Below are 27,727 nucleotides of genomic sequence, written 5' to 3' on the forward strand. Positions count from 1 at the left end.
ATAAATCTGATTAGATAAAATCAAATTGAATAATTCATAGTCAATTTCTCAAATGATCTGTATTTTAGAGTTCGCTGTCATATTTATTTTCCCCTGCATTGTGCTGTCGGATAGCTCATGTTATTAATTGTATAGATGTTTTTAGATAACTAATTCTTTGTGACTAAATGGGACTGTTGATGGTCAGCTAGTTTAGGTACAATCGGCTGCAGTAATAGGAACCGCCGGCTCAGAGTTAAAATTAACGTACGTTATTTACGTAGAGCTTCCTGTTGGTTGATTCTGATACTTTCCAAGTGGAAAAGTTGGGTAGCATCTTTCTACAATGACTTTCCTAGTTCCAACAGCACTTGAATGCCCCACAGGCAGACAGAAAGCCTGGGCATGTACATTTTTTTATTTAAAAAATATTTTAAAAAAATCTTTGACGTTCAAGAGAGAGCAAAGAAATGCATCCATTTATTGAATAATAGCAGTAACAATAGATCTATAAATTACTTCAGAGATAAGTCGTAAAAATCCCTCAGACAAAATAACAGCTTTGTAACATGTCAGACATATGTACAGTGACAAACAGATTTGACCCTTGACCTCCAGAAGGACAGCCATCCTGGAGAGCTACTGGGTGTGCACTGTGCAGGCTTCCATTCCATCCCTACTTGATTCGACCAAATCAGAAGCTATCAGCTAGTCATGCTGATGAGCAGTTGAATTAGGTGTTAGAGCAGGGCTAAAACAAAAGCCTGCACACTCAGTAGCTCTCCAGAAGAAGGGTTGGACACCCCTGTGCTAGATAATACCCAGTAACAGTACCCTACCCAATAGAAGGATCAGATAAACACACATGTATCTGGACAAACATTCAGAACACGGATGGATCATAATGGTAGTTAATAGGCAGAAGGTGAGGCTCATTTAAAGTCATGTCTCAGTGAGTTTTAGGCTCAAAAATAAATCTCAGTAAACCAGTGTCAGCTACATAACATCAGAGTTGACATATCAGGAACCAAACAGCGGTAGTGTAGCAAGACTGCAAATGTCCAGTAGACAGCATAGTGACATTTCAGAAAAAGTGTAGAGTAACCGTACATTAAAAATAATAATATGCCTGTGTTGTAACTACTACCCAACAACTAAAATCAAGAATGTAAATCTATTTTTTGATCGTTGCTGTATTAGAAGTCATGACTTGGTTTACTGCAATCTTTAGGGTTATTGTACTGAACTTTACTTTAGGCACATATCCACAATCAATAACTAACTATTCATTAATACATTTAGATCATCATGGAATTACTCAAATCATTCATTCATTTGTCCTGTCAGCTCATTCCTCCATCCACTCACTCATTCTCACATGGCTGTAACTATATTCTATTCTTCTATTCTTGCACTAAATACATTCAATCTTCCAGAAATGTCTATGAGCATGCCACAGTACCCACATTGACTGGTCTATATCTCACTCATAGAGAAAAAATAATTAAGTGTCAATTTAAAACTAACTCATCCTTTGTCTGATTTGTAAGAAAAGATCCCACTTGTCCTGACGTCATAATACCAAAGCCACCAACTCCAAAATGTAGTGGTGACAGCACAGAAGTGGTTCTATGTTCATTAAAGCAACTGTCCCGTGTTAATATTTCTATGAAATATGACCTATAATTATGCACAATATGACAAATTGTTTTCCTTCCAATTAAAATAAATAAATAATGAAGTACGATAAACAAAAAAAAACAGCTATTCTGTGTTGGAATGGTGTGGGCGTATACCGGTTATTAAAAATATTACTGAGAGTAGACCACTGATTGGCCAGCTCATCCTGCTCTGAGGAAATAGCAAGCATTTTTTAAACTGTTTGGACGTGCTTTTTTTCTCCAATTTATGGTTTTGACAAAAATATGAGTATAAGATGAGTCAACAACATTATTTGGGTAGGAGTTAACAGAACATGAACTTTTAAAAGTGTGATTTTCACTGGAAAGTTACTTTAAAGTACAGTAGGAGGGATACCGCCGGTGGTGCACTAACATCTGCGTATACAGGATTTCCCATTTAGTTAAACCGTCACCCAATATCTTCATTATTGTAGCTACAAAAACACAGCAGTTGCCTTATCATACTTCAGCACGTCCAACCCTACTGAGGGATTGAAGAACAGTAAAATATGAAATCACAAAAAAAAATCTAAGAAATAAAACCATTCATCCCTTCAATATATTATGATCAGAGCAAAAATAAACCTCAACAACAATGTAAACTTCACAAAATAAAATGTAATTCCTTCAGTAGACATTTCAGTGTTTTTACCTCAGATGCCCACTTCGGTAACATTTTTGTACCCAAACCCTTGTAATACAAGGATCTCCAACTTCAGTCTTGGACAGCCACTAGGTACGCAGGCATTGTTCCAGCCTAGCACCAACACACCGGATTGAACAAAAATCAAGGTCGAGACTGAAGACCGTGATCAGTTGAGTATTTGAAACGTGTGTGTTAGTGTTAGGAAAGAACAGAATCTTGCACTAACAGTGGCTCTCCACAACTAGAGTTGGAGATCTCTGCGTTAACGGTACAGTATGTCCTGAGAAGAGGACCTGAGTGTCTGGATAGGGCAGGACAGTGAGGAAGAAGAGAACATAACGAGGTAAAGACTAGGCTATGGGACAGAGCGCAATTGATATACTGAATAAAAATACAACTTAATTGGAGATTGTGTTTTCATAATGATAAGCGCCATGCTGGTACCAAACTATTTCATTCTAGTGAGGATTAAAATGACAATGTAAAGTATTCTAGGGAGAGCATTCCTCATTTGCTAGGAGCATAGTGTAATAGCATTAAAACCTACAGGAGACGAGCAAGACAGATTACGCATTCGCTTTCTTAAAGTATCACATTCCACTTAGAATGAAAATGTACATTATTGTCATGGAATGTTTGGTACCAACATGGAGGACACTTTGCCAAACTCTGGTGCCCAAACACAAACCAACCCTAGCCCCCTACCAGCTAGACACCCCAATCCCAAACCAACCCTAGCCCCCTACCAGCTAGACACCCCAATCCCAAACCAAACCCCCATACCAGCAAGACACCACAATCCCAAACCAACCCCCCAGACACTTGGATAAGTCCAATCAACAAGGTAATAGCTCCATTTATACCCTCTGATCAGCTAGCAGAGTTTCCACCACATTGAATACACGGGGCTAGTGGTTGAAATGGGATTATGCATCAATGGCTGTGGTTAGAGAATGTCCATGATACAGCAGTAAATTGTAATGTTCCTGTATACCAGTCTAGTTTCTGTCCTGTCAGCCATTTCTGTTGCCTCTGCAGAGACACTGAGGCCATGGGACAAAACGGGGCTTGGAGTGAGTGAGAGGTGCCTAGAAAGGTTAGGAGGAACCTGGCCCTGTGGCTTTAGGATCACTAGCGTCCTTGGAAGGCCCCCTGGGCGGCTGAGGAGGCTGCGCTGGCCGCGGCGCTCTGAAAGGTCTGGTTGGTGAGGACCCCCGAAGAGAACTCCTGCTGGGCCTTGGTGAAGTTGGCCCCCGTCCGACGATAGTTGGAGTGGACCTGACAAGGGGGAGAAGGCAGGAGTCAGGCACGATAGACAGGGGATTATTGAAGGGAATGGAGATGCCTTCTGAATCTTTTCAGGCTGTATTGGCCTTGGTGGGTGGATGTTTTATCCATAATGACCTCAACACTTTGCAATAAAGTTTGAATCAATTCTGAAGGATTGAGATAGTCCAAAATGTACCATTTTGAGTAGGATGATGGCGAGGACAGCGTTCACAGTGAAGCAGCCGGCAACAACCATCATGACCACAGCTACAGCCATGTTGCTTCTTATCATGGTGATGGACGAAATCCATCCACTGGAAAACAAGACAAATAACACATCCTCATTTACACCTTCAGAAAATAAATCCATAGCAACATAACATCAATGAGGCATACAAAACCCTTTGTCGACAGAATTATTTTTTAGCAAACAGTCACAAACCCACACGATGACCAACAGACAGGCAACGTTTATTAGGATGACACGGGACAGTGAAGCCTACTTCACAAAAGAAGCAAGAGCAAAGGTTTGAGGAGCCAGAAGGGCTTTTCCCAGTACTAAGCCGAACCAAACTACTGAGCTGGCCTGGTTACTGGAATCATGTTGAAAATGACAATGTGAAAATAAAATATCTGCACCAACACAATTTGGTTTGGGTCAACACGGCAGTGTGAAATAAGGTAAGAGAGATGAGCCGAGTGTCACACACTTACAAAGCAGCCCCCAGGACAAAGAGCACAGCAACAGATTAGCCAGCAGGAGATCTGTCAAAGAGATGCAAGAGAGAAGATGCAGGACCAGATGCACACACACACACGTACACACCCACACACAAAGATGTGAAGGGAGACCTACACCCACCCAAACACAGTACATATTACACACCCAAAGACACAGTACATATTACACACACACCTGTACTTGTGTGCGCAAATACATACCCAAACATACAGCACTCACACACTTCCGCAAAGAAGATTCCCTGAGGTGCTATCTTGTGTATCATGTTGTTTCACTGACCTGTTCCCCCACTTGGGGATCCCCACACACTGGATGATGTAGACAGACACTTGGAAGAAGAAAACAAAGAAGAAGAAGAAGAAGCTGAAGGAACTGTCCGACCTGAAGAACAAACCAGGACAAAGGGTTAACAATCACCCGCACATATATGGACTTCACAATAAAACTAATTAGGTAATGTGGAATTAAGACATTCTACAGTGTTAAGTAGGTTCCAGTCTGTTTTGACTTTAGCAACTCCGTCATCACAAGGGACTTTACTTATATAAACACTTCTATTCAAAAGAAAAGTACAACTATATTTGAGCAAAGAACTTGCCTGAAGGCTTTGTACACTGGCCTGTACCAACAGACGAAAGAGACGGGGGTGAAGAGGACGAACCAGAGGATGGACAGACCAAAGTCCACCCCCGCGTTTGGATCGGCCGTGAAGTAGGCTAGGCAGGCCAGAAGGTTCAGGAAGAGTGTGATACTGTGAACTGGAGAGACAAAACAAATGAATGTGAGACTAGAAGAAACTGGTGCAGTGTTGGAGAGGAGCTTGGGGACTAATATTTTATGACTAGTACTTTGGGATTGTTGACTGTTGTCACTGACAAGCATGTAATATCATTAATTACGAAATTAAAGGTGCAATATGCAGAAATCACTCCACCTGGATGCTAAAATTGGAATAGTTCGCCTAATTTCAGTTTATGTGACAAAACAAGTATAGTGTAGAGAATCATTGTACCAGTTTTATACCTTTTCCATAACCAAAAATATTGTATTTTCAGCTGTTTGAAGCTGGTGTGGAAAACCGAAAGTAAAAGAGGAAAAAACTAAACTTAAGAACCGGAAACATAGAAATAGCACACATAGAACAGATCTACTGCTTCTTAGACTTTCTTGAATGTGAAATCTATAACTCGCATGTCTATGTGAATTTGGTGGGTTGCCCAAAAAAAGTGACATAGTGCAGCTTTAAGATGCAAGGTGTACGTACACATCCAAAGGTAGTACATCCTCTTGCATATCTTCTGGTACTCTTCAGGGATGTCTTCGTTGAAGTCCTGGTAGAAACAAGGCTTTATGGGGGAAAACTTGGGAAGTGGCGGCCAGTTGTTTTCTTTTGCTGTCAAATAAAGAGTTTACTGCCATGAAGAGTTACATGGGTACATAATCAGACGAAACAATACAAGTACAACGTAACTTAGAAAGATAAAACACTACAGTAGGGAGTCAATTTAAAAGGCCGTGATGGATTCTGTTAAAATGTAACATGTTTCAAGTTAAACTGCAGTTTGTTAGTATCCCGTTTAGTGAATGATTACTGTGAGTATTTAATGGAGTTCAGGCCATGAAACTGTGTGTATGCTAATTTAGAAAGGTTGACCTAATTAGATAAAAGGAAATTGCCTAGGATCAGAGAGCAGGGTCAGGCCCAGGATGAAGATGGACGGGGTGTGATTCTGACATCTAGGTAAACAAGAGAGGATCATGGACATTCCACAGGAGAAAGGAGGGAAATCCATTGGGGTCATAAAATGTATAGCTGGGGAGGTGACACCTACAAGGCAAGAGCATAAGATGTGTTGTGAGCTTTCTAAATGTATGCACTCAGGTGATGGCATCCTTGGTATTAAACACTTGAAACTTCTCTTGAGCTTTTGGTCTCAATTCCTTATTGCAAAAAGGTTGCAATAGCATTTCTTTTTTAAAACAGAAGTTGAATCAACTTTTGTATTTATAATTTGGTCAAGACAGATTTCAATTGAACATAATCAAGTGACAATCTATAGCTTACTAATGTGGCCTCCAGGCCTGTTCTGGAGCTCCTGCTCTTTCCGATCCAGTTCAGCAGCTTTCTTCTCCAGCTCCTCCTGTTGCCTGAGCAGGTTAGCCTGGGCAGCAGCCGCAGTAGCCTGGTGGACAATGGGAAAGAGCTGTGTTACAAACCACCTTGAACCAAGATGGAGTGTTCGGGCACAAAATGGTTGCAATGCATCAGGTTGCTGGGTACAATGCATTTAATAAGAAGTTCCTTCTCTGCCCAATTATCTCTGCCCATTTGCAGAGAAAATTCATACCAACTCGTGCAATTTGTGTATTACACGGTTGCATTTTCATATGCATTCTATTAAACAAACTGAACCTCCCATAACCCTAGGTCAATTGTTTTTTTCATCTTTATATTGTGAGGTAACTTGGAAATGGGACATGTGAAGTCTCAAACAACAATTGGAAGAATGTGTACCTAAACTACACGGTCATTACACAGTACTGGCTTATGTAAATACTACTTTGTCCACTTAAGGTAAAGTAGGACCAAAACCAGGGCCCTTGCAAAAAAAACTTGAATAGTATGACCAAGTCAGGATGCTTTTCCAGTTCTCTCTGACCTTGGTTTTAATGTGCCTATTCAGATCAATGCACAGATGGGTTGGTTATTTAGCAACAAAACCGAGGCACAATTATGGGGCGAAACAGAAGGTGTTGGTTTGGATTGTTTGTGACAACATGTCAACTATATTTCAAGTACTTTTCTCTCAAATACATCGTTATAGTTGTTGGTTAGCTAACTAGCAAATTTTTGCCATATTAGCGTCGACATGAAATCAGTCAAAACAAGACATAGTATTAAGAACAATATGAAACAAGCTGAAATTATTTGCCTTCATGTGGCCTCGCTTAGCCACTTAGTCATCACAAACAACTCAGGAGTTCAGTGAATTTCAGAGTGTGTTGTATTCAGCTTTGAGCAATAGCTAGAGTCAAAAGGAAGTCCTTGTTTTGTCTAAAATTGTCAGTGTACCACACTGCCAACCTCCCTCCTCCTCATTCAGGTCTCTGTTACTCACTTGTGGGGTGGGCTCCACAGCAGAAGCCTGTAGGACAGCTGGTTGGGAGGAGGCAGCAGAGATAGGGATGGTGGTCCCAGTGTGGGTGCCCTGAAACAAACACACACACAGTCAAAATCACAAATAAAAAGACATCTGCATGTACATATACTCTTGTCTGAAATGAAATGAAGCCTCATTCACATCATAAGACGCTCCCAAATCAACATATTTCCTCTGGATGTTTGTCAGATGCATTTGCTTCTTTTCAGTAAGATGATTACGTCACTGTGCCCACATTATATGAATATACATTGAAAGTAAATGTAATTGCTAAAATATACTTAGTATAAATCATTTAACATTCCTTATATTAAGCAAACCAGGCAGCACAGTTTTCTTGTTTATTTTTTAATTCACGGATAGCCACCAGCACACTCCAACACTGACAATTTACAAAAAAAAGCATTTGGTGTTTAGTGAGTCTGCCAGATCAGAGGCAGTAGGGATGACCACAGATGTTCTCTTGATACGTGTGTTAATTGGACCATTTTCCTGTCCTGCTAAGCATTCAAAATATAACGAGTACTTTTGGGTGTCAGGAAAAATGTAGGGAGTAAAAATGTATGGAGTAAAAAAGGTACATTTATTTTCTTAAGGAATGTGATGGGAGTAAAAGTTGTCCAAAATATAAATATACAAATACCCCCAAAAACGACTTATGTAGTACTTAAAAGTATTTTCACACCACGTCTCCTGGCTCATCTTACCATAGCACTGGCTGAGAATGGGTTGAATTCCTCAACGGTTTCAATCCCACCGCTGGTGATTTGTGTGACTGAGGCATCCTGTATTCGAGACAACAATATATATTTTATTTGAGTAAAAACACGAAATAACAACTTCCCTCTGGTTATTTGACTGATAGTTGGTTCTTTCAGGTATACAATCCCACGCAAACCTATAGGGGCTAGAATTACAATGTGCGAAAACAGAGAATAGCAGGGGGCTATATTCGTTGGCAGCAAGACAGGTGCACTTGCTACGGGTGCATAACTATCATTATTGGTAGGAAATGAGTCCTGACCTTCTTACATGCGTAGGCCAATAAATGGCATATACTCGCCTATTAAAACAACTTGCTCCCAGTAGTCGTTTTAATTGAGCGGATGACAGGATAGGTTGTTGATAGCTAGCCATCTATGGGCCTATACAAGTCAATGGGGCCTAGCTACCTGCTTAGGTAAAGGCTAATAGAACACCTTATACGTGTCCTTATTGGCCTACCAAATATATTGACTGAAATGACTGGCACACAACATTGTCAATCATGCTACGTTCTCTCATCTGAACAAGGAAGTAGACCCAGGCCCAACCCAGCAACCAACCAAACTGGTTTCTGTTGCAGTGTATCTTTTACAGCGTTCAGAAGAGAACATAAGGACAACGCAAGTCAGAGCTTACAGTTAGGTCTAAATAAATTGCTCACCTGGAAAGGATTGACATCCACTGCATCTACAAATGGGTTCTCGTCAAATCCCGACATGTTGAGAAAATGTTATCTTCTTCTTTTGGAGGTAAACAAAACGCCAGCTTGTGCCTCTCCTCTGGCTGCTTGTTCCCCAGTCTGTTGATGGTGCTGTTAGACAGTTTCCAGTGCGCATGCGTAGCAGGATACGCACACTGCGTCAGCTGATCTGGGGCAGTCTCGAGCGTTCATTTAAAATCAATTATCTTTATTTTTAGAAAATAGGGTACAATTGGTTTCAAATGTGACATTCTCGTGACTTCCTAAATCCTACTCCCATGTCTCCGAGCTGTACAGTGAAGATTCCATTTCATTGATATTTTATTTAACCTTTATTTTATCAGGGAGTCATTTACCAAAGCATGTCTTGCAACCAGTTCAGAAAAGTATTTGTAGGCTATGGTAGGCTTGTAACCATAAATACATTTTTTTAAAGTATTAGTTTAAACGAAACATGCCTTAATTATATTGCACTGCATATATTATCTGGACTGTAATCTGACATGAAGCTTGATGGTTCTATTTAAGTAATGTCAAATGGTTTGATATTGAAGCGAACCTGTGTCTCTGGCGTAAATGGCAAACACCCTACGCATCATGCCCGATAGGGTTAAACCATTTGGTGGTACATGTAATGCTGTTCATATTAGTGAGGATCGCTACACTGCCCCCTCTAAACTTCGACCACATTAGCCCCTCACACATTAGCCCCTCATAAGTTCCGATGGCCTCACGGCTACCATCCCATTTTTAGACACCGATGTAGAGAACGGAGAGACAGGGAAGCAGAAGGCAAACAACCTACGCATCACGCCAATAAGGGTAACCCACTTCAAATCAAATCAATTTATTTATATAGCCCTTTGTACATCAGCTGATATCTCAAAGTGCTGTACAGAAACCCAGCCTAAAACCCCAAACAGCAAGCAATGCAGGTGTTGAAGCATGTTGGCTAGGAAAAACTCCCTAGAAAGGCCAAAACCCAGGAAGAAACCTAGAGAGGAACCAGGCTATGAGGGGTAGCCAGTCCTCTTCTGGCTGTGCGGGGTGGAGATTATAACAGAACATGGCCAAGATGTTCAAATGTTCATAAATGACCAGCATGGTCAAATAATAGGTCTGGGACAGGTAGCACGTCCGGTGAACAGGTCCAGGATTCCATAGCTGCAGGCAGAACAGTTGAATTCCCACTTGGTGGGAATTGTAATGTGGCTCATCTACCGAAGAGTCAGGATTTAAAACTAAATCACATTGTTTAACAGACACCCACTCTATACATGGATGTAATAAGAGTTGTTACACAGCTCTGTAAATTCATTAATTATCTTTATCATAGGCATTTTAAAGTCTAAACATATCCCTTTGGTAAATTTGTATCTTGACAAATCAGCCTGGAAGTTGTCCTGTTCAGTGCAGTCCAGTGGTCAGCTCAGGGTTGAACCATCAGAGTCACTCTTCGGACCAGTGGAGAGATGGAGAACACCAAGTACTATGCAGAGATCGGAGGACCACAGGCAGGATACTTTCCCAGTATCTTCTTCCAGAGAGTTCAGACCAGAGCTCAGAATTGTGGACCACGCTGACTGACAAAGATAAAAAGGAACTAACCTACCTTGCAGATGAATCAAGGTGTTTGATAGAGTTTGAAATAATTTTAATGCAACGCAAAAGTAAGTATGTATATATGTATGGGAAAATATACTGCAGATGTGTGTCTCGCTACACATGGAATATGAAAGTAGACAGACATATACTGTTTAGTGTACATGTCTATTTGTCTGTCACACTGACCAGTAGGCCCCCATAGTTTTCAACAGCCAACAGACGTATTATTCTGTATCATAATTGATGTACAAGTCTATGGATTTGGGTAGAGGGACTGTGTTATCTACTTACATGGCTGGAATGGACAGTGTGCAAGTGTCGAAGCTATTTGGAGCTTTGCCTTAAAGTGTATAGTAGGACATGTACTGTTATGGTTAGAGCTTTGTCAGGAAGTGTATATATGTATATATGAGGACATGTACCGTTATGGTTAGATCTTTGTCAGGAAGTGTGTATACTATGTCATGTAGTGTTATGGTTAGATCTTTGTCAGGAAGTGTATATACGAAGACATGTACTGTTATGGTTAGAGCTTTGTCAGGAAGTGTATATACTATGTCATGTACCGTTATGGTTAGAGCTTTGTCAGGAAGTGTATATACTATGTCATGTACCGTTATGGTTAGATCTTTACCAGGAAGTGTATATACTAGGACATGTACCGTTATGGTTAGATCTTTGTCAGGAAGTGTATATACAAGGACATGTACCGTTATGGTTAGATCTTTGTCAGGAAGTGTATATATGAGGACATGTACCGTTATGGTTAGATCTTTGTCAGGAAGTGTATATACAAGGACATGTACCGTTATGGTTAGTATATACACTTCCTGACAAAGCTCTATGTCATGTGCCGTTATGGTTAGATCTTTGTCAGGAAGTGCATATACTATGTCATGTAGTGTTATGGTTAGATCTTTGTCAGGAAGTGTATATACTAGGACATGTACTGTTATGGTTAGATCTTTGTCAGGAAGTGTATATACTAGGACATGTACTGTTATGGTTAGATCTTTGTCAGGAAGTGTATATACTATGTCATGTAGTGTTATGGTTAGATCTTTGTCAGGAAGTGTATATACGAGGACATGTACCGTTATGGTTAGATCTTTGTCAGGAAGTGTATATACGAAGACATGTGCCGTTATGGTTAGATCTTTGTCAGGAAGTGTACATACTATGTCATGTACTGTTATGGTTAGAGAGAGAAGAACCATTAAGACCCGTCAACATTAAGCGTCTGAAGCACTCATATCGCATCTGGTGGAGATATTCCATTCCAACTGATTTGATCAATACAGTAATTATTGTAACGTATTATTATCAATATTAATAATAATTACAGGACTACCCATAAGTAAAATGTCTAAGTCACTTTGGAAAAAATCATCTGCTAAATGGCATATATTATATTTATTAATAACAATACTTTATTCTACTGCTCGGTGATCACGTACACTGCACTAGTGTAATCAGCCTTAATTAATAATAATATGTTTTGTGTATGCGATGTGGGAGCTGTGCCAAGGTCTTCCTCTTGTATGACAAATGCAAATCTGATTTTGAACCTCTGAATTAAAGCTCATGCCTGTACCACGCATTATAAGAAAAATATTGTTTGGTACAACTACAGTACCAGTACCAATGTCTGGACACACCTACTCATCTCCAGGGTTGTTCTTTCATTTGTACTATTTTCTACATTGTAAAATAATAGTGAAGACATCAAAACTATGAAATAACACGTTATTGACATTTTCCGGATTGACCGACCTTCATGTCTTACAGTAATGATGGACCATCGTTTCTCTTTGCTTATTTGAGCTGTTCTTGTCATAATGAGCTGTCCTTGTCACAACACAACTGATTGGCTTAAGGAGGAAAGAAATTCCACAAATTAACTTTTAACAAGGCACACCTGTTAATTGAAATGCATTCCAGGTTGAGAGAATACCAAGAGTGCGCAAAGCTGTCATCAAGGCAAAGGGTGGCTACTTTGAAGAATCTAAAATATATTTTGATTTGTTTAACACTTTTTTGGTGACTACATGATTCTGTGTCATTTCATAGTTTATGTCTTCACTGTTGTTCTACAATGTAGAAAATAGTAAAAATAAAGAAAAAAACCCTTGAACGAGTAGGTGTGTCCAAACTTTTGACTGGTCCTGTATAACTAACAACTTTTTCTTACACTGTAGGTATGAGGCCTTTTGACATTTTCCCCCTCAAACACTAGAACTGTGAGGTGTTTGAATATCGTTTTTTTTAAATGTTTTTTTTAATGTTTGAGTCTCTGATAGCTGATAGTGATTTAGTGTTACAAAAAGCATGTTTTAAATTGAAAGGGGCCTTTTGACTGTTGCCTGAAAAACAGCCGACTGCGCCACAAAACTATCCCAATAAAAATGTTAAACTAATACATCCAGAAAAAAACAAGAAATGTTACGAATAATGACAGAAGACAAGAAAGTGCATGTCCTTGTTTGGTTGCTATTGAGTCCAACACTGATATCTCAGGAAGACAAGGATTTGGGGGTAACATGTATCCAGAGCAAGGAGAATGCTATTTGTCCAATACATATTGTACTGTACATTCTAATTGTTGTATGGCTGTTAAGCTGTGAATGCAGTGATTTTATACACATCCGACATTCTTTACAGAGCTGGGATCCCCTTGGCTAGAATACACACCAGCTAACTTGGTCCCTTTCATGGCCGTATTTCCCTCAGGAGAGGAACGAAGCAGCACAAACATAAAAACACATGAAGTGGTCTTCTCACACACACACACACATTAACACTCAAACACGCACACGTACACAGCCTTTGTCCAATACCATACATCTCTGCCCAAGATACTCAAGAAAAAGATAAATATTTGACTTCAACTACCCAGCAGTTACTGGTGTTCCGGCTTTGTACAGTATTTATACCTTTATAATATAGTTATATAGATTTATACTTTCCATGAAATTAAAAATGTATTAAATAGGCTTACGGGAAAAATACATTTGTAATAATAGAGGAACCACTGCTTACATTGATTGTTTTTAACTGTAAACTTTAAAGCAGCCAATGATTGAGATCTCAAGGACACGGCAGCACTGTCAATGGCTCGGTAGGTTTTTAATTCTTTTTTTTCTTCCCATCTTCTAGCCTCGTTCCACCTCCTAGTTTGCATTGGGACGTCAGCTCGGGAGATCTCCCGGATGCTGAGTAGTCCTCTCCCAGTGTCCCAGCATTCCCTTTTCTCTGCCTTCCTGCTCCACACGTCCCCTCTCCCCTGGGCTGAGGGAGGCCCAGACCTGCAGAGGGACCATGGGGAGTGTGGTTGGCAGTTAAGGAGATCAACTTTCTACTGGTTCCTCCTCTCCCACTCCCAGCCTGTCCCTCTCCTGTCTCTTTGAGGTGGACACACAGTGTGTACATGGCACTTGGGGGGACAGTTCTGCATCGTTGCGGATGTGGACTGAGAAAGGGTGAGCTGGAGTGTTTGAGGAAGGGGGTCAGATCGCATGCTCTTAGGGAGAGTGGGCTGTGACGAAGGAGGTGTTCCCACTGTCCTTCATACCATGAACTCATTGCTGCCATACAAAACCCGCTGCTGGGGTAAGTCAGGCGGATCCCTGCTGCGGCCCCCACTGTCATGGGAGTGCCTCAAGGGTGAGTTCTTGGATCCTTTCAGTTTCTGTTTGCCCTTTTCCGGGTTGAAGGTGCCTCGGCTGGTGAACTGTGACCTCTCTTCGAATGCCCCCTCCTGTTTGGCTGGGGGGGGACAGTCCAAGCTGTCGCGGCGGGGAGGCTGGGGCAGGTACAAGCCCTGGGCAGAGCCAGAGCCAGAAGAGGGCGACTTTGAGCGGTAGCGAAAGTGGCGAGCTGTGGCCACAGAGGAGGAAGAGGACGGGTGGAAGTGGGAGGAGGAAGAGAGGGAGGAGATGGTAGAACAGGAGTCCACTGAGTCCTGGGAGTCTGGTTGCCTGCGTAGGTTGCGGCGTCGGTGGCTCTTCCCCTCCGACCTCTTGGTTCGGGCGACGGGGGCCAGCGTGGGTTCTCTCTCTGAGGGACCTAAAAAGGTCAGCGGTCAGACCATGATGCAGGATACTATAGTAGCAGCAGTAGAAAACGATATGTTTCAACTGAATAAAACAAATGTTTTACTCATGTCTCTTTTTGCTACACACAATTGTAGAGAGAAACTTAAAATATAACCACAAGTTTTAACAAGCGTTTTCCAAACAGGTTGACCATGGTACTGTTTAATATCATGGCGTACCGGAGAAGTCGGAGGTGGCTCCTTCAGAGTCCACGTTGAGGTTCTCAGAGCTGTCGGCCGTGCCGATGGACGCCTCCGACTCCAGGGTCTCATCGTCTGATGCTCGCTGCTCCAAAGTCAGCATCTCAAAGGTTAGCTCCTCCCTGGGGTGACAAACATTGGTGAGGTCAATGCAGAAGGAAAACACACTGACAGTTTTAGTCATTAATTTTCCTCATTTTAGGTACACTTTGCCATTCATTTAAGATTCCTCAAATATCCTGTAGGTAAAGGTATAATACTGTATTTCTACATTTATTTTATAACATGCTTTTCGTTGCACATTGACTGAGGGCGCCCCCTAAATGCTACTGTAGGTATAATGCTATAAGGTACTTCTCTTTCTGCAGGCTCTCGATCTGCTCCGTCAGCACCCTCTCCTCCTGCTGCATGGCCAACTGCTGGTGCTCCGATACCTCAGGCTCCTGCCCCGCCCCCACCTCCTCACCGCCGCTCTCCTGCACCACTGCACCCGTCACGGACGGCAGGCGTGGGCTAACCGGGGGCGAGGGCGTGTGGTAGCTGAACCGCCGTACGTGGCCCTTGCCCTGCGAAACAAAGCACAAAACAGTCCGTCAGTGAGAAGTTAGCGTTAGCTTAGGCTAATGCCAGCGTTTGTCCTGGTGTAGGATTGTCCTGATTCATGACAAGAATAGCAAAGCAGGGAAAATAACAGCGTCTGGCAGCTAATTCTATTTCAGGTTGTATAGCCAAGCAGCCGTTACTCCTACTACCTAGGAGGGCCCTTCCACCAAGTTACTTTGGCGGCACATGCAAGAAAAACAACAACTTTGTAATACCTGAAACATTAATGTTTCATAGGTCGCCTTTTAAACCCATAACGACCCCAAGACTCATGCTCCCCACACATGCAGTCTAGCAACCAGCAGTCACAGCAGATACCCAATCGCAAAATCATGTTGGATGCTGTGCAGCATGGGTTACCTTTTTGGCTGCGTTTGGCTGCGTGGTACAAACAATTGAGAAGCAAAAGAGAATATAAAAGTGAAAATGAGGCCAAAGACACTGGACAGTATATGGTCCCTAACCTCTTACAAAGTCCTCCATAATGCTACCATGTGATGATACACCAGGACATTTCTCCTGGAATTGCTTTAATACCAAAGAGCTGCTACGGTCTACAGCACATGTAATTGGGACGATCTTTGATTGGATCATGGGACAAGAGGCAGAAAAATCTAAGAAATTATATTATGAATAGGTTATATTACATAATAAGTCATCTAGTGTAGGACATCATTTCCCAAATTTTGACCACAAGGTCAGGAGGAAATGGAGTAAACAATCACATTTCTCAAATGTGTATTTTAGGATGAAACTGATTAAGTGTGATGATACACTTTATACAATATATTCTATAAACTTACAAATACAATAAAAATAACAACCCAACGTGGGTTTAGTAGATAGTAAACATTGAGTGAACCAGACAATGACAAACATAAAATATGTCATTAAAATATGGAACTATAGGTTATGAAATCATTATAACGTATTTGAGTTGGAACACTGTGAAATACAGAAAATCCTGTCAGAGTACAGCATAGTCAAAATCTAATGAACAAACATTTGCATGATTAAATTACAGTATATCAATGTCTTGAACTTTCATCCACAAGACACCGTTATATTATACAGTCAGGCTCACACAAAGCAATAGAGAGAGGAAAAAGCAAGAGGAGAGAGAGGAAAAAGCAAGAGGAGAGAGAGAGGAAAAAGCAAGAGGAGAGAAAGAGGGAAAAAGCAAGAGGAGAGAAAGAGGGAAAAAGCAAGAGGAGAGAGGAAAAAGCGAGAGGAAAAAGCAAGAGAGGAAAAAGCAAGAGAGGAGAGAGAGGGGGCGAGAGAGGGATCAAGAGATGGATTGAGAGAGAGAGAGGGGGCGAGAGAGGGATCAAGAGATGGATTGAGAGAGGAGAGCCAGAGAGGAGAGAGGGATCAAGAGATGGATTGAGAGAGGAGAGCCAGAGAGCAGAGAGGGAGAAAGTGAGAGATAGGTCAGCCAGACATGGACAAAGTGAGGTGGCGCCATGTTGTGAGGATGGAGGACACCGGGCAGACCTCGGCATTAGGACAAGGTGGGCACGGTGAGCCGTGATCAATAGCTGACAGCTGACTATGATTATGCGAGCCTGGGCTTGGTAACAGTGAGTGGATACATACCGGGACAGTACTGCGGGATATGGTCATAAATCTAACAGCAATTAGTACAGGTTTCTGGATTAGGAAGGAAAGACAGGAAGGGGAATGACAGGATTAAAATGGGAGAAAACAGAGTTAGTGTGAAGAGGTGGTGGTTCAAGGTAGGCTGATTTAAGAAGGGTGTTTTTAACAGGATAAGTTAGCTAGTTGGGGGGTTTCATTTAAGAACAGTGTTTTAACAGGATAGGTTAGCTAGTTGATGGGAGTTGATGACTAGTCAAATACGGTCTGTGGATAGTGGTGATGAACAGCTATGACTCTACCATTGACTTTACCATTGATCTCCGAATGAGTGTCAATCTGCACTTGGCTTTGTTCTCTGCAAACTCCAGACTGTTGATGTCCTTTAGCCGGGCGCAGTACTTATTCATCTGCTCTCCGATGATGAGCTCCACACACCTAGAACAGGAAGAGCCATGGTCACATTGCAGTCTAGTACTACATCTATGTAATCCTATAGTAGCAGCAGCAGGATACTATAGTAGCAGCAGCAGGATACTATAGTAGCAGCAGCAGGATACTATAGTAGCAGCAGCAGGATACTATAGTAGCAGCAGCAGGATACTATAGTAGCAGCAGCAGGATACTATAGTAGCAGCAGTAGGATACTATAGTAGCAGCAGCAGGATACTATAGTAGCAGCAGTAGGATACTATAGTAGCAGCAGTAGGATACTATAGTAGCAGCAATAGGATACTATAGTAGCAGCAGTAGGATACTATAGTAGCAGCAGTAGGATACTATAGTAGCAGCAGCAGGATACTATAGTAGCAGCAGCAGGATACTATAGTAGCAGCAGTAGGATACTATAGTAGCAGCAGCAGGATACTATAGCAGCAGCAGCAGGATAATATAGCAGCAGCAGGATACTATAGTAGCAGCAGCAGTAGGATACTATAGCAGCAGCAGCAGGATATTATAGTAGCAGCAGCAGGATACTATAGTAGCAGCAGTAGGATACTATAGTAGCAGCAGCAGGATACTATAGCAGCAGCAGCAGGATAATATAGCAGCAGCAGCAGGATACTATAGTAGCAGCAGCAGTAGGATACTATAGCAGCAGCAGCAGGATATTATAGTAGCAGCAGCAGGATACTATAGTAGCAGCAGCAGTAGGATACTGTAGTAGCAGCAGCAGGATACTATAGTAGCAGCAGCAGGATACTATAGTAGCAGCAGCAGGATACTATAGTAGCAGCAGCAGGATACTATAGTAGCAGCAGTAGGATACTATAGTAGCAGCAGTAGGATACTATAGTAGCAGCAGTAGGATACTATAGTAGCAGCAGTAGGATACTATAGTAGCAGCAGTAGGATACTATAGTAGCAGCAGCAGGATACTATAGTAGCAGCAGCAGGATACTATAGTAGCAGCAGTAGGATACTATAGTAGCAGCAGTAGGATACTATAGTAGCAGCAGCAGGATACTATAGTAGCAGCAGTAGGATACTATAGTAGCAGCAGCAGGATACTATAGCAGCAGCAGGATACTATAGTAGCAGCAGCAGTAGGATACTATAGCAGCAGCAGCAGGATATTATAGTAGCAGCAGCAGGATACTATAGCAGCAGCAGGATACTATAGTAGCAGCAGCAGGATACTATAGTAGCAGCAGCAGTAGGATACTATAGCAGCAGCAGGATACTATAGTAGCAGCAGTAGGATACTATAGTAGCAGCAGTAGGATACTATAGTAGCAGCAGTAGGATACTATAGTAGCAGCAGTAGGATACTATAGTAGCAGCAGTAGGATACTATAGTAGCAGCAGCAGGATACTATAGTAGCAGCAGCAGGATACTATAGTAGCAGCAGTAGGATACTATAGTAGCAGCAGTAGGATACTATAGTAGCAGCAGCAGGATACTATAGTAGCAGCAGTAGGATACTATAGTAGCAGCAGCAGGATACTATAGCAGCAGCAGGATACTATAGTAGCAGCAGCAGTAGGATACTATAGCAGCAGCAGCAGGATATTATAGTAGCAGCAGCAGGATACTATAGCAGCAGCAGGATACTATAGTAGCAGCAGCAGGATACTATAGTAGCAGCAGCAGCAGGATACTATAGCAGCAGCAGCAGCAGGATACTATAGCAGCAGCAGCAGTATACTATAGCAGCAGCAGGATACTACAGTAGCAGCAGGATACTACAGTAGCAGCAGGATACTACAGTAGCACTACAGTAGCAGCAGGATACTACAGTAGCAGCAGGATACTACAGTAGCAGCAGCAGTAGGATACTATAACAGCAGCAGCAGGATACTATAGCAGCAGCAGCAGGATACTATAGTAGCAGCAGCAGGATACTATAGTAGCAGCAGCAGCATACTATAGCAGCAGCAGGATACTATAGCAGCAGCAGGATACTATAGTAGCAGCAGGATACTACAGTAGCAGCAGGATACTACAGTAGCAGCAGCAGTAGGATACTATAGCAGCAGCAGCAGCATACTATAGCAGCAGCAGGATACTATAGCAGCAGCAGGATACTATAGTAGCAGCAGGATACTACAGTAGCAGCAGGATACTACAGTAGCAGCAGGATACTACAGTAGCAGCAGGATACTACAGTAGCAGCAGCAGTAGGATACTGTAACAGCAGCAGCAGGATACTATAGTAGCAGCAGCAGGATACTATAGTAGCAGCAGCAGGATACTATAGTAGCAGCAGCAGGATACTATAGTAGCAGCAGCAGGATACTATAGTAGCAGCAGCAGGATACTATAGTAGCAGCAGCAGGATACTATAGTAGCAGCAGCAGGATACTATAGTAGCAGCAGCAGGATACTATAGCAGCAGCAGCAGGATACTATAGCAGCAGCAGTAGGATACTATAGTAGCAGCAGCAGGATACTATAGTAGCAGCAGCAGGATACTATAGTAGCAGCAGGATACTATAGTAGCAGCAGCAGGGTACTACAGCAGGAGCAGCAGGATACTACAACAGCAGCAGCAGGATACTACAGCAGCAGCAGGAGCAGGATTATATAGTAGCAGCAGGATACTACAACAGCAGCAGCAGGATACTATAGTAGCAGCAGTAGGATACTATAGTAGCAGCAGTAGGATACTATAGTAGCAGCAGTAGGATACTATAGTAGCAGCAGTAGGATACTATAGTAGCAGCAGTAGTAGGATACTATAGTAGCAGCAGTAGTAGGATACTATAGTAGCAGCATTAGTAGGATACTATATTAGCAGCAGTAGGATTGTGGTCTCACGCTGTGGTCTTGCCGATGTCCTGGACACTCTGCAGGGGGTCGATGGTGTCGGGGCAGCGGAGGATGCAGGGGGCGAAGACAATGGCTATGGCGTTGGCCGACATACGGTTGGTGTCCTCCTGCCCTGCGATCCTGGAGAATACACCAAACAAAAACAGTGCCTTCAGAAAGTATTCATAACACCTCTGGACTTGTTCCACGTGCTGTTGGTTTATAGCCTGAATTTAAAATGAGATTGAATTGAGATTTTGAGTCACTGGCCTACACACAATACCCCATAATGTCAAAGTGGAATTCTGTTTTTATATTATGTTTTTATATCTTTTTTTAAAATGTATTAAAAATGAAAAGCTGAAATGTTTTTAGTTAATAACTATTCAACCCCTTTGTTATGGTAAGCATAAATAAATGCAGGAGAAAAAGAATAAGTTGCATGGACTCTGTGTGTAATAATAGTGTTTAATGTGATTTCTGAATGACTACCTAATCTCTGTAACCCACACATCTGTAAGGTCCCTCAGTTGAGCAGTGAATTTCAAACAAAGATTCAATCAAAGACCAGAGATGTTTTCCAATGCCTCGCAAAGAAGGGCCCGTATTGATAGATGGGTAAAACAAAACAAAAGCAGACATTGAATATCCCTTTGAGCCTGGTGAAGTTATTAGCTACACTTTGGGTGGTGTATGTATCAATACACTCCTTCCTATTACAGTTGCCGGAGAGGAAGGAAACCACCCTGGGATTTCACCATGAGGCCAACGGTGATTTTAAAACAGTTATAGAGTTTAATAGTTGTGAAGAGAGAAAACGGAAGATGGATCAACAACATTGTAGTTACTCCACAATACTAACCTAAATGACAGGAGGGAACAGAAGGCTGTACAGAATAAAACATGCATCCTGTTCGCAATAAGGCACGACTCTTTATATTTTCAAGCATGGTGTTGGCTGCATCATATTATGGGTATGCTTTTCATCGACAAGGACTAGAGAGTTTAAAAATAATACAAATACATGGAATAGAGCTTAGCACAGGCAAAACCTTGGAGGAAAGCCTGGTTCAGTCTGCTTTCCAACAGACACTGGGAGAAAAATGTACTTTTCAGTACAATAACCTAAAAAACAAATATACACGAGTTGCTTACCAAGATTGACATGGAATGTTCCTGAGTGGCCTAGCTACAGTTACAGACGTAAAATCGTCTTGAAAATCTAATGGAAAGACTTGAAAATGGCTGTCTAGCAGAGATCAACCACCAACTTGACAGAGCTTGAAGAATATTGTACAATCCTGGTGTGCAAAGCTCTTAGAGACTTACCCAGAAAGACTCACAGCTGTAATCTCTGCCAAAGGTGATTCTAACACTCAGGGGTGTGAATACTTCCAGTACCAGTCGAAAGTTTGGACAGCTACTCATTCCAGGGTTTTTCTTTATTTTTTACTGTTTTCTACATTGTAGAATAATAGTGAAGACATCAAAACTATGAAATAGCATATGGAATCATGTAGTAACCAAAAAGTGTTAAATAAATGAAAAATATGTTTTATATTTGAGATTCTTCAAAGTAGCCACCCTTTGCCTTGATGACAGCTTTGCTCACTCTTGGCATTCTCTCAACCTTCTTGTCCTGCAAGCCTGAAAACACATTCACCACCAATGCATTTTAATTAACAGGTGTGCCTTGTTAAAAGTTCATTTGTGGAATTTCTTTCCTTCTTAATGCGAGTCAATCAGTTGTGTTGTGATAAGGCAGGGGTGGTATACAGAATATAGTATTTTACCAAATAGGGCTAAGTCCATATTATGGCAAGAACAACTCAAATAAGCAAAGAGAAACGACTGTCCACCATTACTTTAAGACATGAACGTCAGTCAATACAGTCTATCACAGTGCAATCCGTTTGATCAACAAAGCCCCATATACCACCCACCACTGTGACCTGTATGCTCTCGTCGGCTGGCCCCCGCTGCATATTCGTCGCCAGACCCACTGGCTCCTGGTCATCTATAAGTCTTTGCTAGGTAAAGCCCCGCCTTATCTCAGCTCACTGGTCACCATAACAACACCCACCCGTAGCACACTCTCCAGCAGGTATATTTCTCTGGTCAATATAACAACACCCACCCGTAGCACACTCTCCAGCAGGTATATTTCTCTGGTCACCATAACACACCCACCCGTAGCACACTCTCCAGCAGGTATATTTCTCTGGTCACCATAACACACCCACCCGTAGCACACTCTCCAGCAGGTATATTTCTCTGGTCACCATAACACACCCACCCGTAGCACACTCTCCAGCAGGTATATTTCTCTGGTCACCATAACACACCCACCCGTAGCACACTCTCCAGCAGGTATATTTCTCTGGTCACCATAACACACCCACCCGTAGCACACTCTCCAGCAGGTATATTTCTCTGGTCACCATAACACACCCACCCGTAGCACACTCTCCAGCAGGTATATTTCTCTGGTCACCATAACACACCCACCCGTAGCACACTCTCCAGCAGGTATATTTCTCTGGTCACCATAACACACCCACCCGTAGCACACTCTCCAGCAGGTATATTTCTCTGGTCACCATAACACACCCACCCGTAGCACACTCTCCAGCAGGTATATTTCTCTGGTCCCCTCCAAAGCCTCCTTTGGTCACCTTTCCTTCCAGTTCTCTGCTGCCAATGACTGGAACGAATTGCAAAAATCACTGAAGTTGGAGACATATCTCCCTCACTAACTAAGCATCAGCTATCTGAGCAGCTAACCGATTGCAGCAGCTGTACATAGCCCATCTGTTAATAGCCCATCCAACTACCTACCTCATCTCCATATTGTTTTTTTACTTTTTTTGCTCTTTTGCACACCAGTATTTCTACTTGCACATATTGTGTTATTGATTGTACTTTTGTTTATCCCACGTGTAACTCTGTGTTGTTGGTTTTTGTCGCATTGCTTTACTTTATCTTGTCCAGGTCGCAGTTGCAAAGGAGAACTTGTTCTCAACTGGCCTACCTGGTTAAATAAAGGTGATCTGGCCACCTGGTTAAATAAAGTTGATCTGGTCTACCTGGTTAAATAAAGGTGATCTGGCCATCTGGTTAAATAAAGGTGATCTGGCCTACCTGGTTAAATAAAGGTGATCTGGCCACCTGGTTAAATAAAGGTGATCTGGCCTACCTGGTTAAATAAAGGTGATCTGGCCACCTGGTTAAATAAAAGTGATCTGGCCTACCTGGTTAAATAAAGGTGATCTGGCCTACCTGGTTAAATAAAGGTGATCTGGCCTACCTGGTTAAATAAAGGTGATCTGGCCTACCTGGTTAAATAAAGGTGATCTGGCCTACCTGGTTAAATAAAGATGAAATAAAAAATTAATAAAAAATACAGAAAATGTCAAGAACTTTGAACGTTTCTTCAAGTGCAGTCACAAAAACCATCAAGCGCTATGATGAAACTGGCTCTCATGAGGACCACCACCGGAAAGGAAGACCCAGAGTTACCTCTGCTGCAGAGGATAACTTCATTAGAGTTAACTGCACCACAGATTGCAGCCCAAATAAGTGCTTCACAGAGTTCAAGTAACAGACACATCTCAACATCAACTGTTCAGAGGAGACTGTGTGAATCAGGCCTCCATGGTCAAATTGCTGCAAAGAAACCACTACTAAAAGGACACCAATAATAAAAAGAGACTTGCTTGGGCCAAGAAACACAAGCAATGGACATTAGACTGTTGGAAATCTGTCCTTTGGTCTGATGAGTCCAAATGTTCAATTTTTGCTTCCAACCGCCGTGTCTTTGTGAGATGCAGAGTAGGTGATCTCCGCATGTGTGGTTCCCACCGTGAAGCATGGAGGAGGAGGTGTGATGCTGTGGGGGTGCTTTGCTGGTGACTCTGTCAGTCATTTATTTCGAATTCAAGGCACACATAGCCAGCATGTCTACCACAGCATTCTGAAGCGATGTCATCCCCTCTGATTTGCGCTTAGTGGGACTATCATTTCAACAAGACAATGACCCAACACACACCACCAGACTGTGTAAGGGCTATTTGACCAAGAAGGATAGTGATGGAGTGCTGCATCAGATGATCTGGCCTCCACAATCACCCAACCTCAACCCAATTGAGATGGTTTGGGATGATTTGGACCGCAGAGTGAATAAAAAGCAGCCAACAAGTGCTCAGCATATGTGGGAACTCCTTAAAGACTGTTGGAAAAGCATTCCAGGTGACTACCTCATGAACCTGGCTGAGAGAATGCCAAGAGTGTGCAAATCTGTCATCAAGGCAAAGGGTGACTACTTCGAAGAATCTCAAATATAAATATATTTTCATTTGTTTAACACTTTTTTGGTTATTACATGATTCCATATGTGTTATTTAATCGTTTGGATGTCTTCACTATTATTCTACAACGGAGAAAATAGTAAAAATAAAGAAAACCCTTGAATGAGTAGGTGTGTCCAATCTTTTGACTGGTCCTGTATGTAAATTACATATTTCTGTATTTCATTTTCAATACATTTGCTAAAATAAAAAATTAAATACATGTTTTCACTTTTTCATTATGGGGTAGTGTGTGTAGATGGATGAGGGGGAAAAAATATTTCAAACCATTTTGAATTCAGGCTGTAACAACAAAATGTGGAATAAGTCAAAGGGTTTGAATCATTTGTGAAGGCACTGCAATATAATACATGTGTGAAGTTTGGTTCCAACTTCTTAAGAGTTAGGACATTACAGAAATGTTATGTTATTGGACGAATCTTCTCTCTGGCATTTTCCTTTTGATTTGACGTGACGAACAAATGCTACAGCAGATACTAGTGCAATAGAGGGAGGAGAAAGTCTGTTACCTAACTAGGTGGAAGAAGAGCCGTTCCAGAGTGTTGAGGTGAGTTCTACTGAGCTGGTCGATAATAGAGTAGACCCCTCGAATCACCTCCTTCTTGTCCTGCAGGCCTGTAAACACATTCACCACCAAACATATTGATGACAGTTTTCATGGGGTTTTGAATCAGTTTTTGATAAATTCATCTGAAATAAAATATCCTGTTGTAGGTCAGTGAGAGAAGTTATTTTCAATGTCCAACAATGATGTTGAACTACATACATAAATAAAATAAGTAAGGAGTATATATTTATCAGAAATTAAAATGACAGGAAGGTCGGAGTATTTACACATGGCGCGGAGGAACTCCTCGTATAGTTCAAAGGTCATAAGCGGATTGGGTAAGTCCCGGAGCCACTGCTTGAAGACACTAGCGATAACGTGGATGTTGTAGTCATCCAGGTTCATGTTGTTCACGTCTGTGTGGATAAACAGCCAAAATGTCAGAATGAAACAAGCATCCCGGGTTGAAGTTATCTTCAGCCATAGCGTTGACATTTTCATTTGCAAATAGCCATTAGCGTAACTAGGTGCCTCACCCTGGTCTTTGTTAGCATGTATACAGTACCTGTGTCCAGTCCCTGCTTGAGCTCTTTGATCTTATTGGTGGAGCCAGACTTCCTGTAGATGCCCTCGGTGTAGAGGCCGTGCATCTCAATGTAGTTGATGAGCTTCTCCACAACCAGGGGCACTGTCCTCTCCTCGTTGGTCAGACGGGACACCTCCACCCCAAACTGCCTGGACGACAGCTCTGGGTCGTACTGCGCACACACACAGACACAAAAATAGATGTAGGAGCGCATGTGGACACACACACACAAACACGGACACACACACAGCTTCTACCGAATAAATATCAATGTACGTTGATCTAGTCGTGGTAGCCTTACCTTTTTGCTGCATTTGGTGGTCAACTTCAGGCAGCACTTTCTGTGGCAGGCGTAGCGACACACTGGATAAACACAGCCAGAGAAATGCAAGTCAGCGCCATTTTCCACGGAAAGACAGTGCCTCCGCATTGTTAACATGGGAGGAAAAACAAAAGATTATGGCCGCTAACTAACTGACTACAGGACTAAGAGACAGATGCAACATTGACCAGGGAGGAGAAAACATCCTTTCTGACTGCTGCTTGAGAAAACTGTGGAGGATAAGGAGCTGCAGACCACATGAGTCCAGTTGAACACAATCTGATTAGTAGGAGGGGTTAGGAGGGGCCACAGCTCAAGGCTTGGCCAAAGGGCCGCTGAGGTCGTGCACAGTAATAAAGTGTGTGTGTGTGTGTGTGTGTCTGTATTGTGTGTGTGTGTGTGTGCGCACGAGTACTCACATTTGCAGACGCAGGCCCTGTCCATCATCCAGATGAGAGAGGAGCAGTACTCGCAGTAGGTGGGGATACTGTACTGGGTGGCCTTGAAGATGTGGCCATTGTGTTCCTCCACCTGTAGGGGGCAGCCGAGAGCAGGTGAGAAAAGAGCCAAGGAAAGTTTTTGTTGACATGTATGCTTTCTATTGTCTCTGACTCTCCTGTGTATTCTAGTTACTAGCCTATTTCCTTTTTTCTCTAAAGGACAGATAGAAACATTGCTGACAGGCGGTTAATATGTTTTAAATGGAGACGATCAGCAACGCAGATGTTGCATAGTAGTGCAATGCAAGACGATGCACTCACAGAATATCAGAGTATCAAGCGCATGTCCACGGTTCAATCTGCTACAGTGTGATAGCTTCGGGAACAAAACAGCGGAGAACTTTCGCCTCGTGCTTCAATGCTTTTAGTTGTTGCGGAAATTGCCCCGATATTTATGTTTACTTCGTGCATCACTGACTATACCATTTTTAAAATGTAATTATATATATTTTTTATTAGGATTATTATTTTTTTACCCCTTTTTCTCCCCAATTTCGTGGTGTCCAATCGGTAGTTACAGTCTTGTCTCATCGCTGCAACTCCCGTATGGACTCGGGAGAGGCGAAGGTCGAGAGCCGTGCATCCTCCGAAACACAACCCAACCGCAATGCTTCTTGACACAATGCCCACTTAACCCGGAAGCCAGCCACACCAATGTGTTGGAGGAAACACCTGGTGACCGTGTCAGCGTGCACTGCGCCCAGCCCGCCATAGGAGACACTAGTGCGCAATGGGACAAGGACATCCCTGCCGGCCAAACTCTCCCCTAACCCGGACGACGCTGGGCTAAATGGGTCTCCCGGTCCCGGTCTCGATCCCAGAATCTCTAGTGGCACAGCTAGCACTGTGATGGAGTGCCTTAGACCACTGCGCCACTCGTGAGGCCCCCACTGACTATACCTTTAAGATCAGTCTGGCTTCAGTCTCATACCAAAATGGTTGACTACTAGTTTTAAAAAACAGTAAGAGCAGGCACTCACAATGTCAGCATCCTTTTTCCTCCTCTTCTTTCGCTCGGTTTTGGGGACCTGCTGGGAAAGACAACCAAATATAACAGAGCTCTAAAAACAACAACAAATACTGTAATACCCTGGTAGCTTATCAATTACT

The 27,727-nt window shown here is 42.4% G+C and overlaps 2 protein-coding genes across 15 annotated transcripts in view; both read right to left on the minus strand.

Annotated features, from left to right (window-relative positions):
• Window positions 1-423: 423 nt before the first annotated feature.
• On the minus strand, window positions 424-9,305 carry LOC110506955 (secretory carrier-associated membrane protein 2). 2 transcript variants are annotated; one of them, XM_021586829.2, is made up of 9 exons: window positions 8,906-9,305; window positions 8,187-8,264; window positions 7,438-7,527; window positions 6,384-6,501; window positions 5,583-5,711; window positions 4,917-5,076; window positions 4,598-4,699; window positions 3,773-3,890; window positions 424-3,585 (listed from the first exon to the last, which is right to left on the minus strand). In XM_021586829.2, the coding sequence occupies exons 1-9, from the start codon at window positions 8,960-8,962 to the stop codon at window positions 3,439-3,441; spliced, it is 999 nt and encodes a 332-aa protein (XP_021442504.2). In that variant the 5' UTR covers window positions 8,963-9,305; the 3' UTR covers window positions 424-3,438. The 2 variants fall into 2 exon arrangements, with proteins under 2 accessions (XP_021442504.2, XP_036819396.1); XM_036963501.1 differs by lacking the exon at window positions 8,906-9,305 and adding an exon at window positions 8,504-8,656 and having other exon boundaries at window positions 3,191-3,585.
• Window positions 9,306-13,019: 3,714 nt separating this feature from the next.
• LOC110506951 (unconventional myosin-IXAa) overlaps window positions 13,020-27,727 on the minus strand; it is a 196,555-nt gene continuing 181,847 nt past the window's right edge. For 8 of the 13 annotated variants that reach the window (XM_036963813.1, XM_036963820.1, XM_036963823.1 and 5 more), the window contains 13 exons: window positions 27,598-27,648; window positions 26,537-26,648; window positions 26,097-26,158; window positions 25,775-25,967; window positions 25,497-25,625; window positions 25,172-25,277; window positions 20,305-20,436; window positions 17,357-17,480; window positions 17,043-17,096; window positions 15,807-15,824; window positions 15,198-15,409; window positions 14,823-14,965; window positions 13,020-14,614 (listed from right to left, as the gene is read on the minus strand). In XM_036963813.1, coding sequence (XP_036819708.1) covers window positions 14,115-14,614; window positions 14,823-14,965; window positions 15,198-15,409; window positions 15,807-15,824; window positions 17,043-17,096; window positions 17,357-17,480; window positions 20,305-20,436; window positions 25,172-25,277; window positions 25,497-25,625; window positions 25,775-25,967; window positions 26,097-26,158; window positions 26,537-26,648; window positions 27,598-27,648 — 1,836 coding nt within the window. In that variant the 3' untranslated portion in view covers window positions 13,020-14,114. The remainder of the gene's footprint in view (window positions 14,615-14,822; window positions 14,966-15,197; window positions 15,410-15,806; window positions 15,825-17,042; window positions 17,097-17,356; window positions 17,481-20,304; window positions 20,437-25,171; window positions 25,278-25,496; window positions 25,626-25,774; window positions 25,968-26,096; window positions 26,159-26,536; window positions 26,649-27,597; window positions 27,649-27,727) is intronic. The other 5 variants (XM_036963816.1, XM_036963817.1, XM_036963818.1 and 2 more) reach the window with 5 other exon arrangements.

Source organism: Oncorhynchus mykiss, chromosome 26 (assembly GCF_013265735.2).
Source record: "Oncorhynchus mykiss isolate Arlee chromosome 26, USDA_OmykA_1.1, whole genome shotgun sequence".
Classification (NCBI taxonomy): Eukaryota; Metazoa; Chordata; class Actinopteri; order Salmoniformes; family Salmonidae; genus Oncorhynchus; species Oncorhynchus mykiss.

Excerpts from the sequence above, each read along its gene's own strand:
- LOC110506955 (XM_021586829.2), bottom strand. The coding sequence starts at position 8,962 with ATGTCGGGATTTGACGAGAACCCATTTGTAGATGCAGTGGATGTCAAT. Across the intron at positions 6,502-7,437 it reads CTGTGGAGCCCACCCCACAA|GCTACTGCGGCTGCTGCCCA; the intron begins GTGAGTAACAGA and ends ATTGTCCACCAG. Across the intron at positions 4,700-4,916 it reads CCAGTGTACAAAGCCTTCAG|GTCGGACAGTTCCTTCAGCT; the intron begins GCAAGTTCTTTG and ends TTTGTTCTTCAG.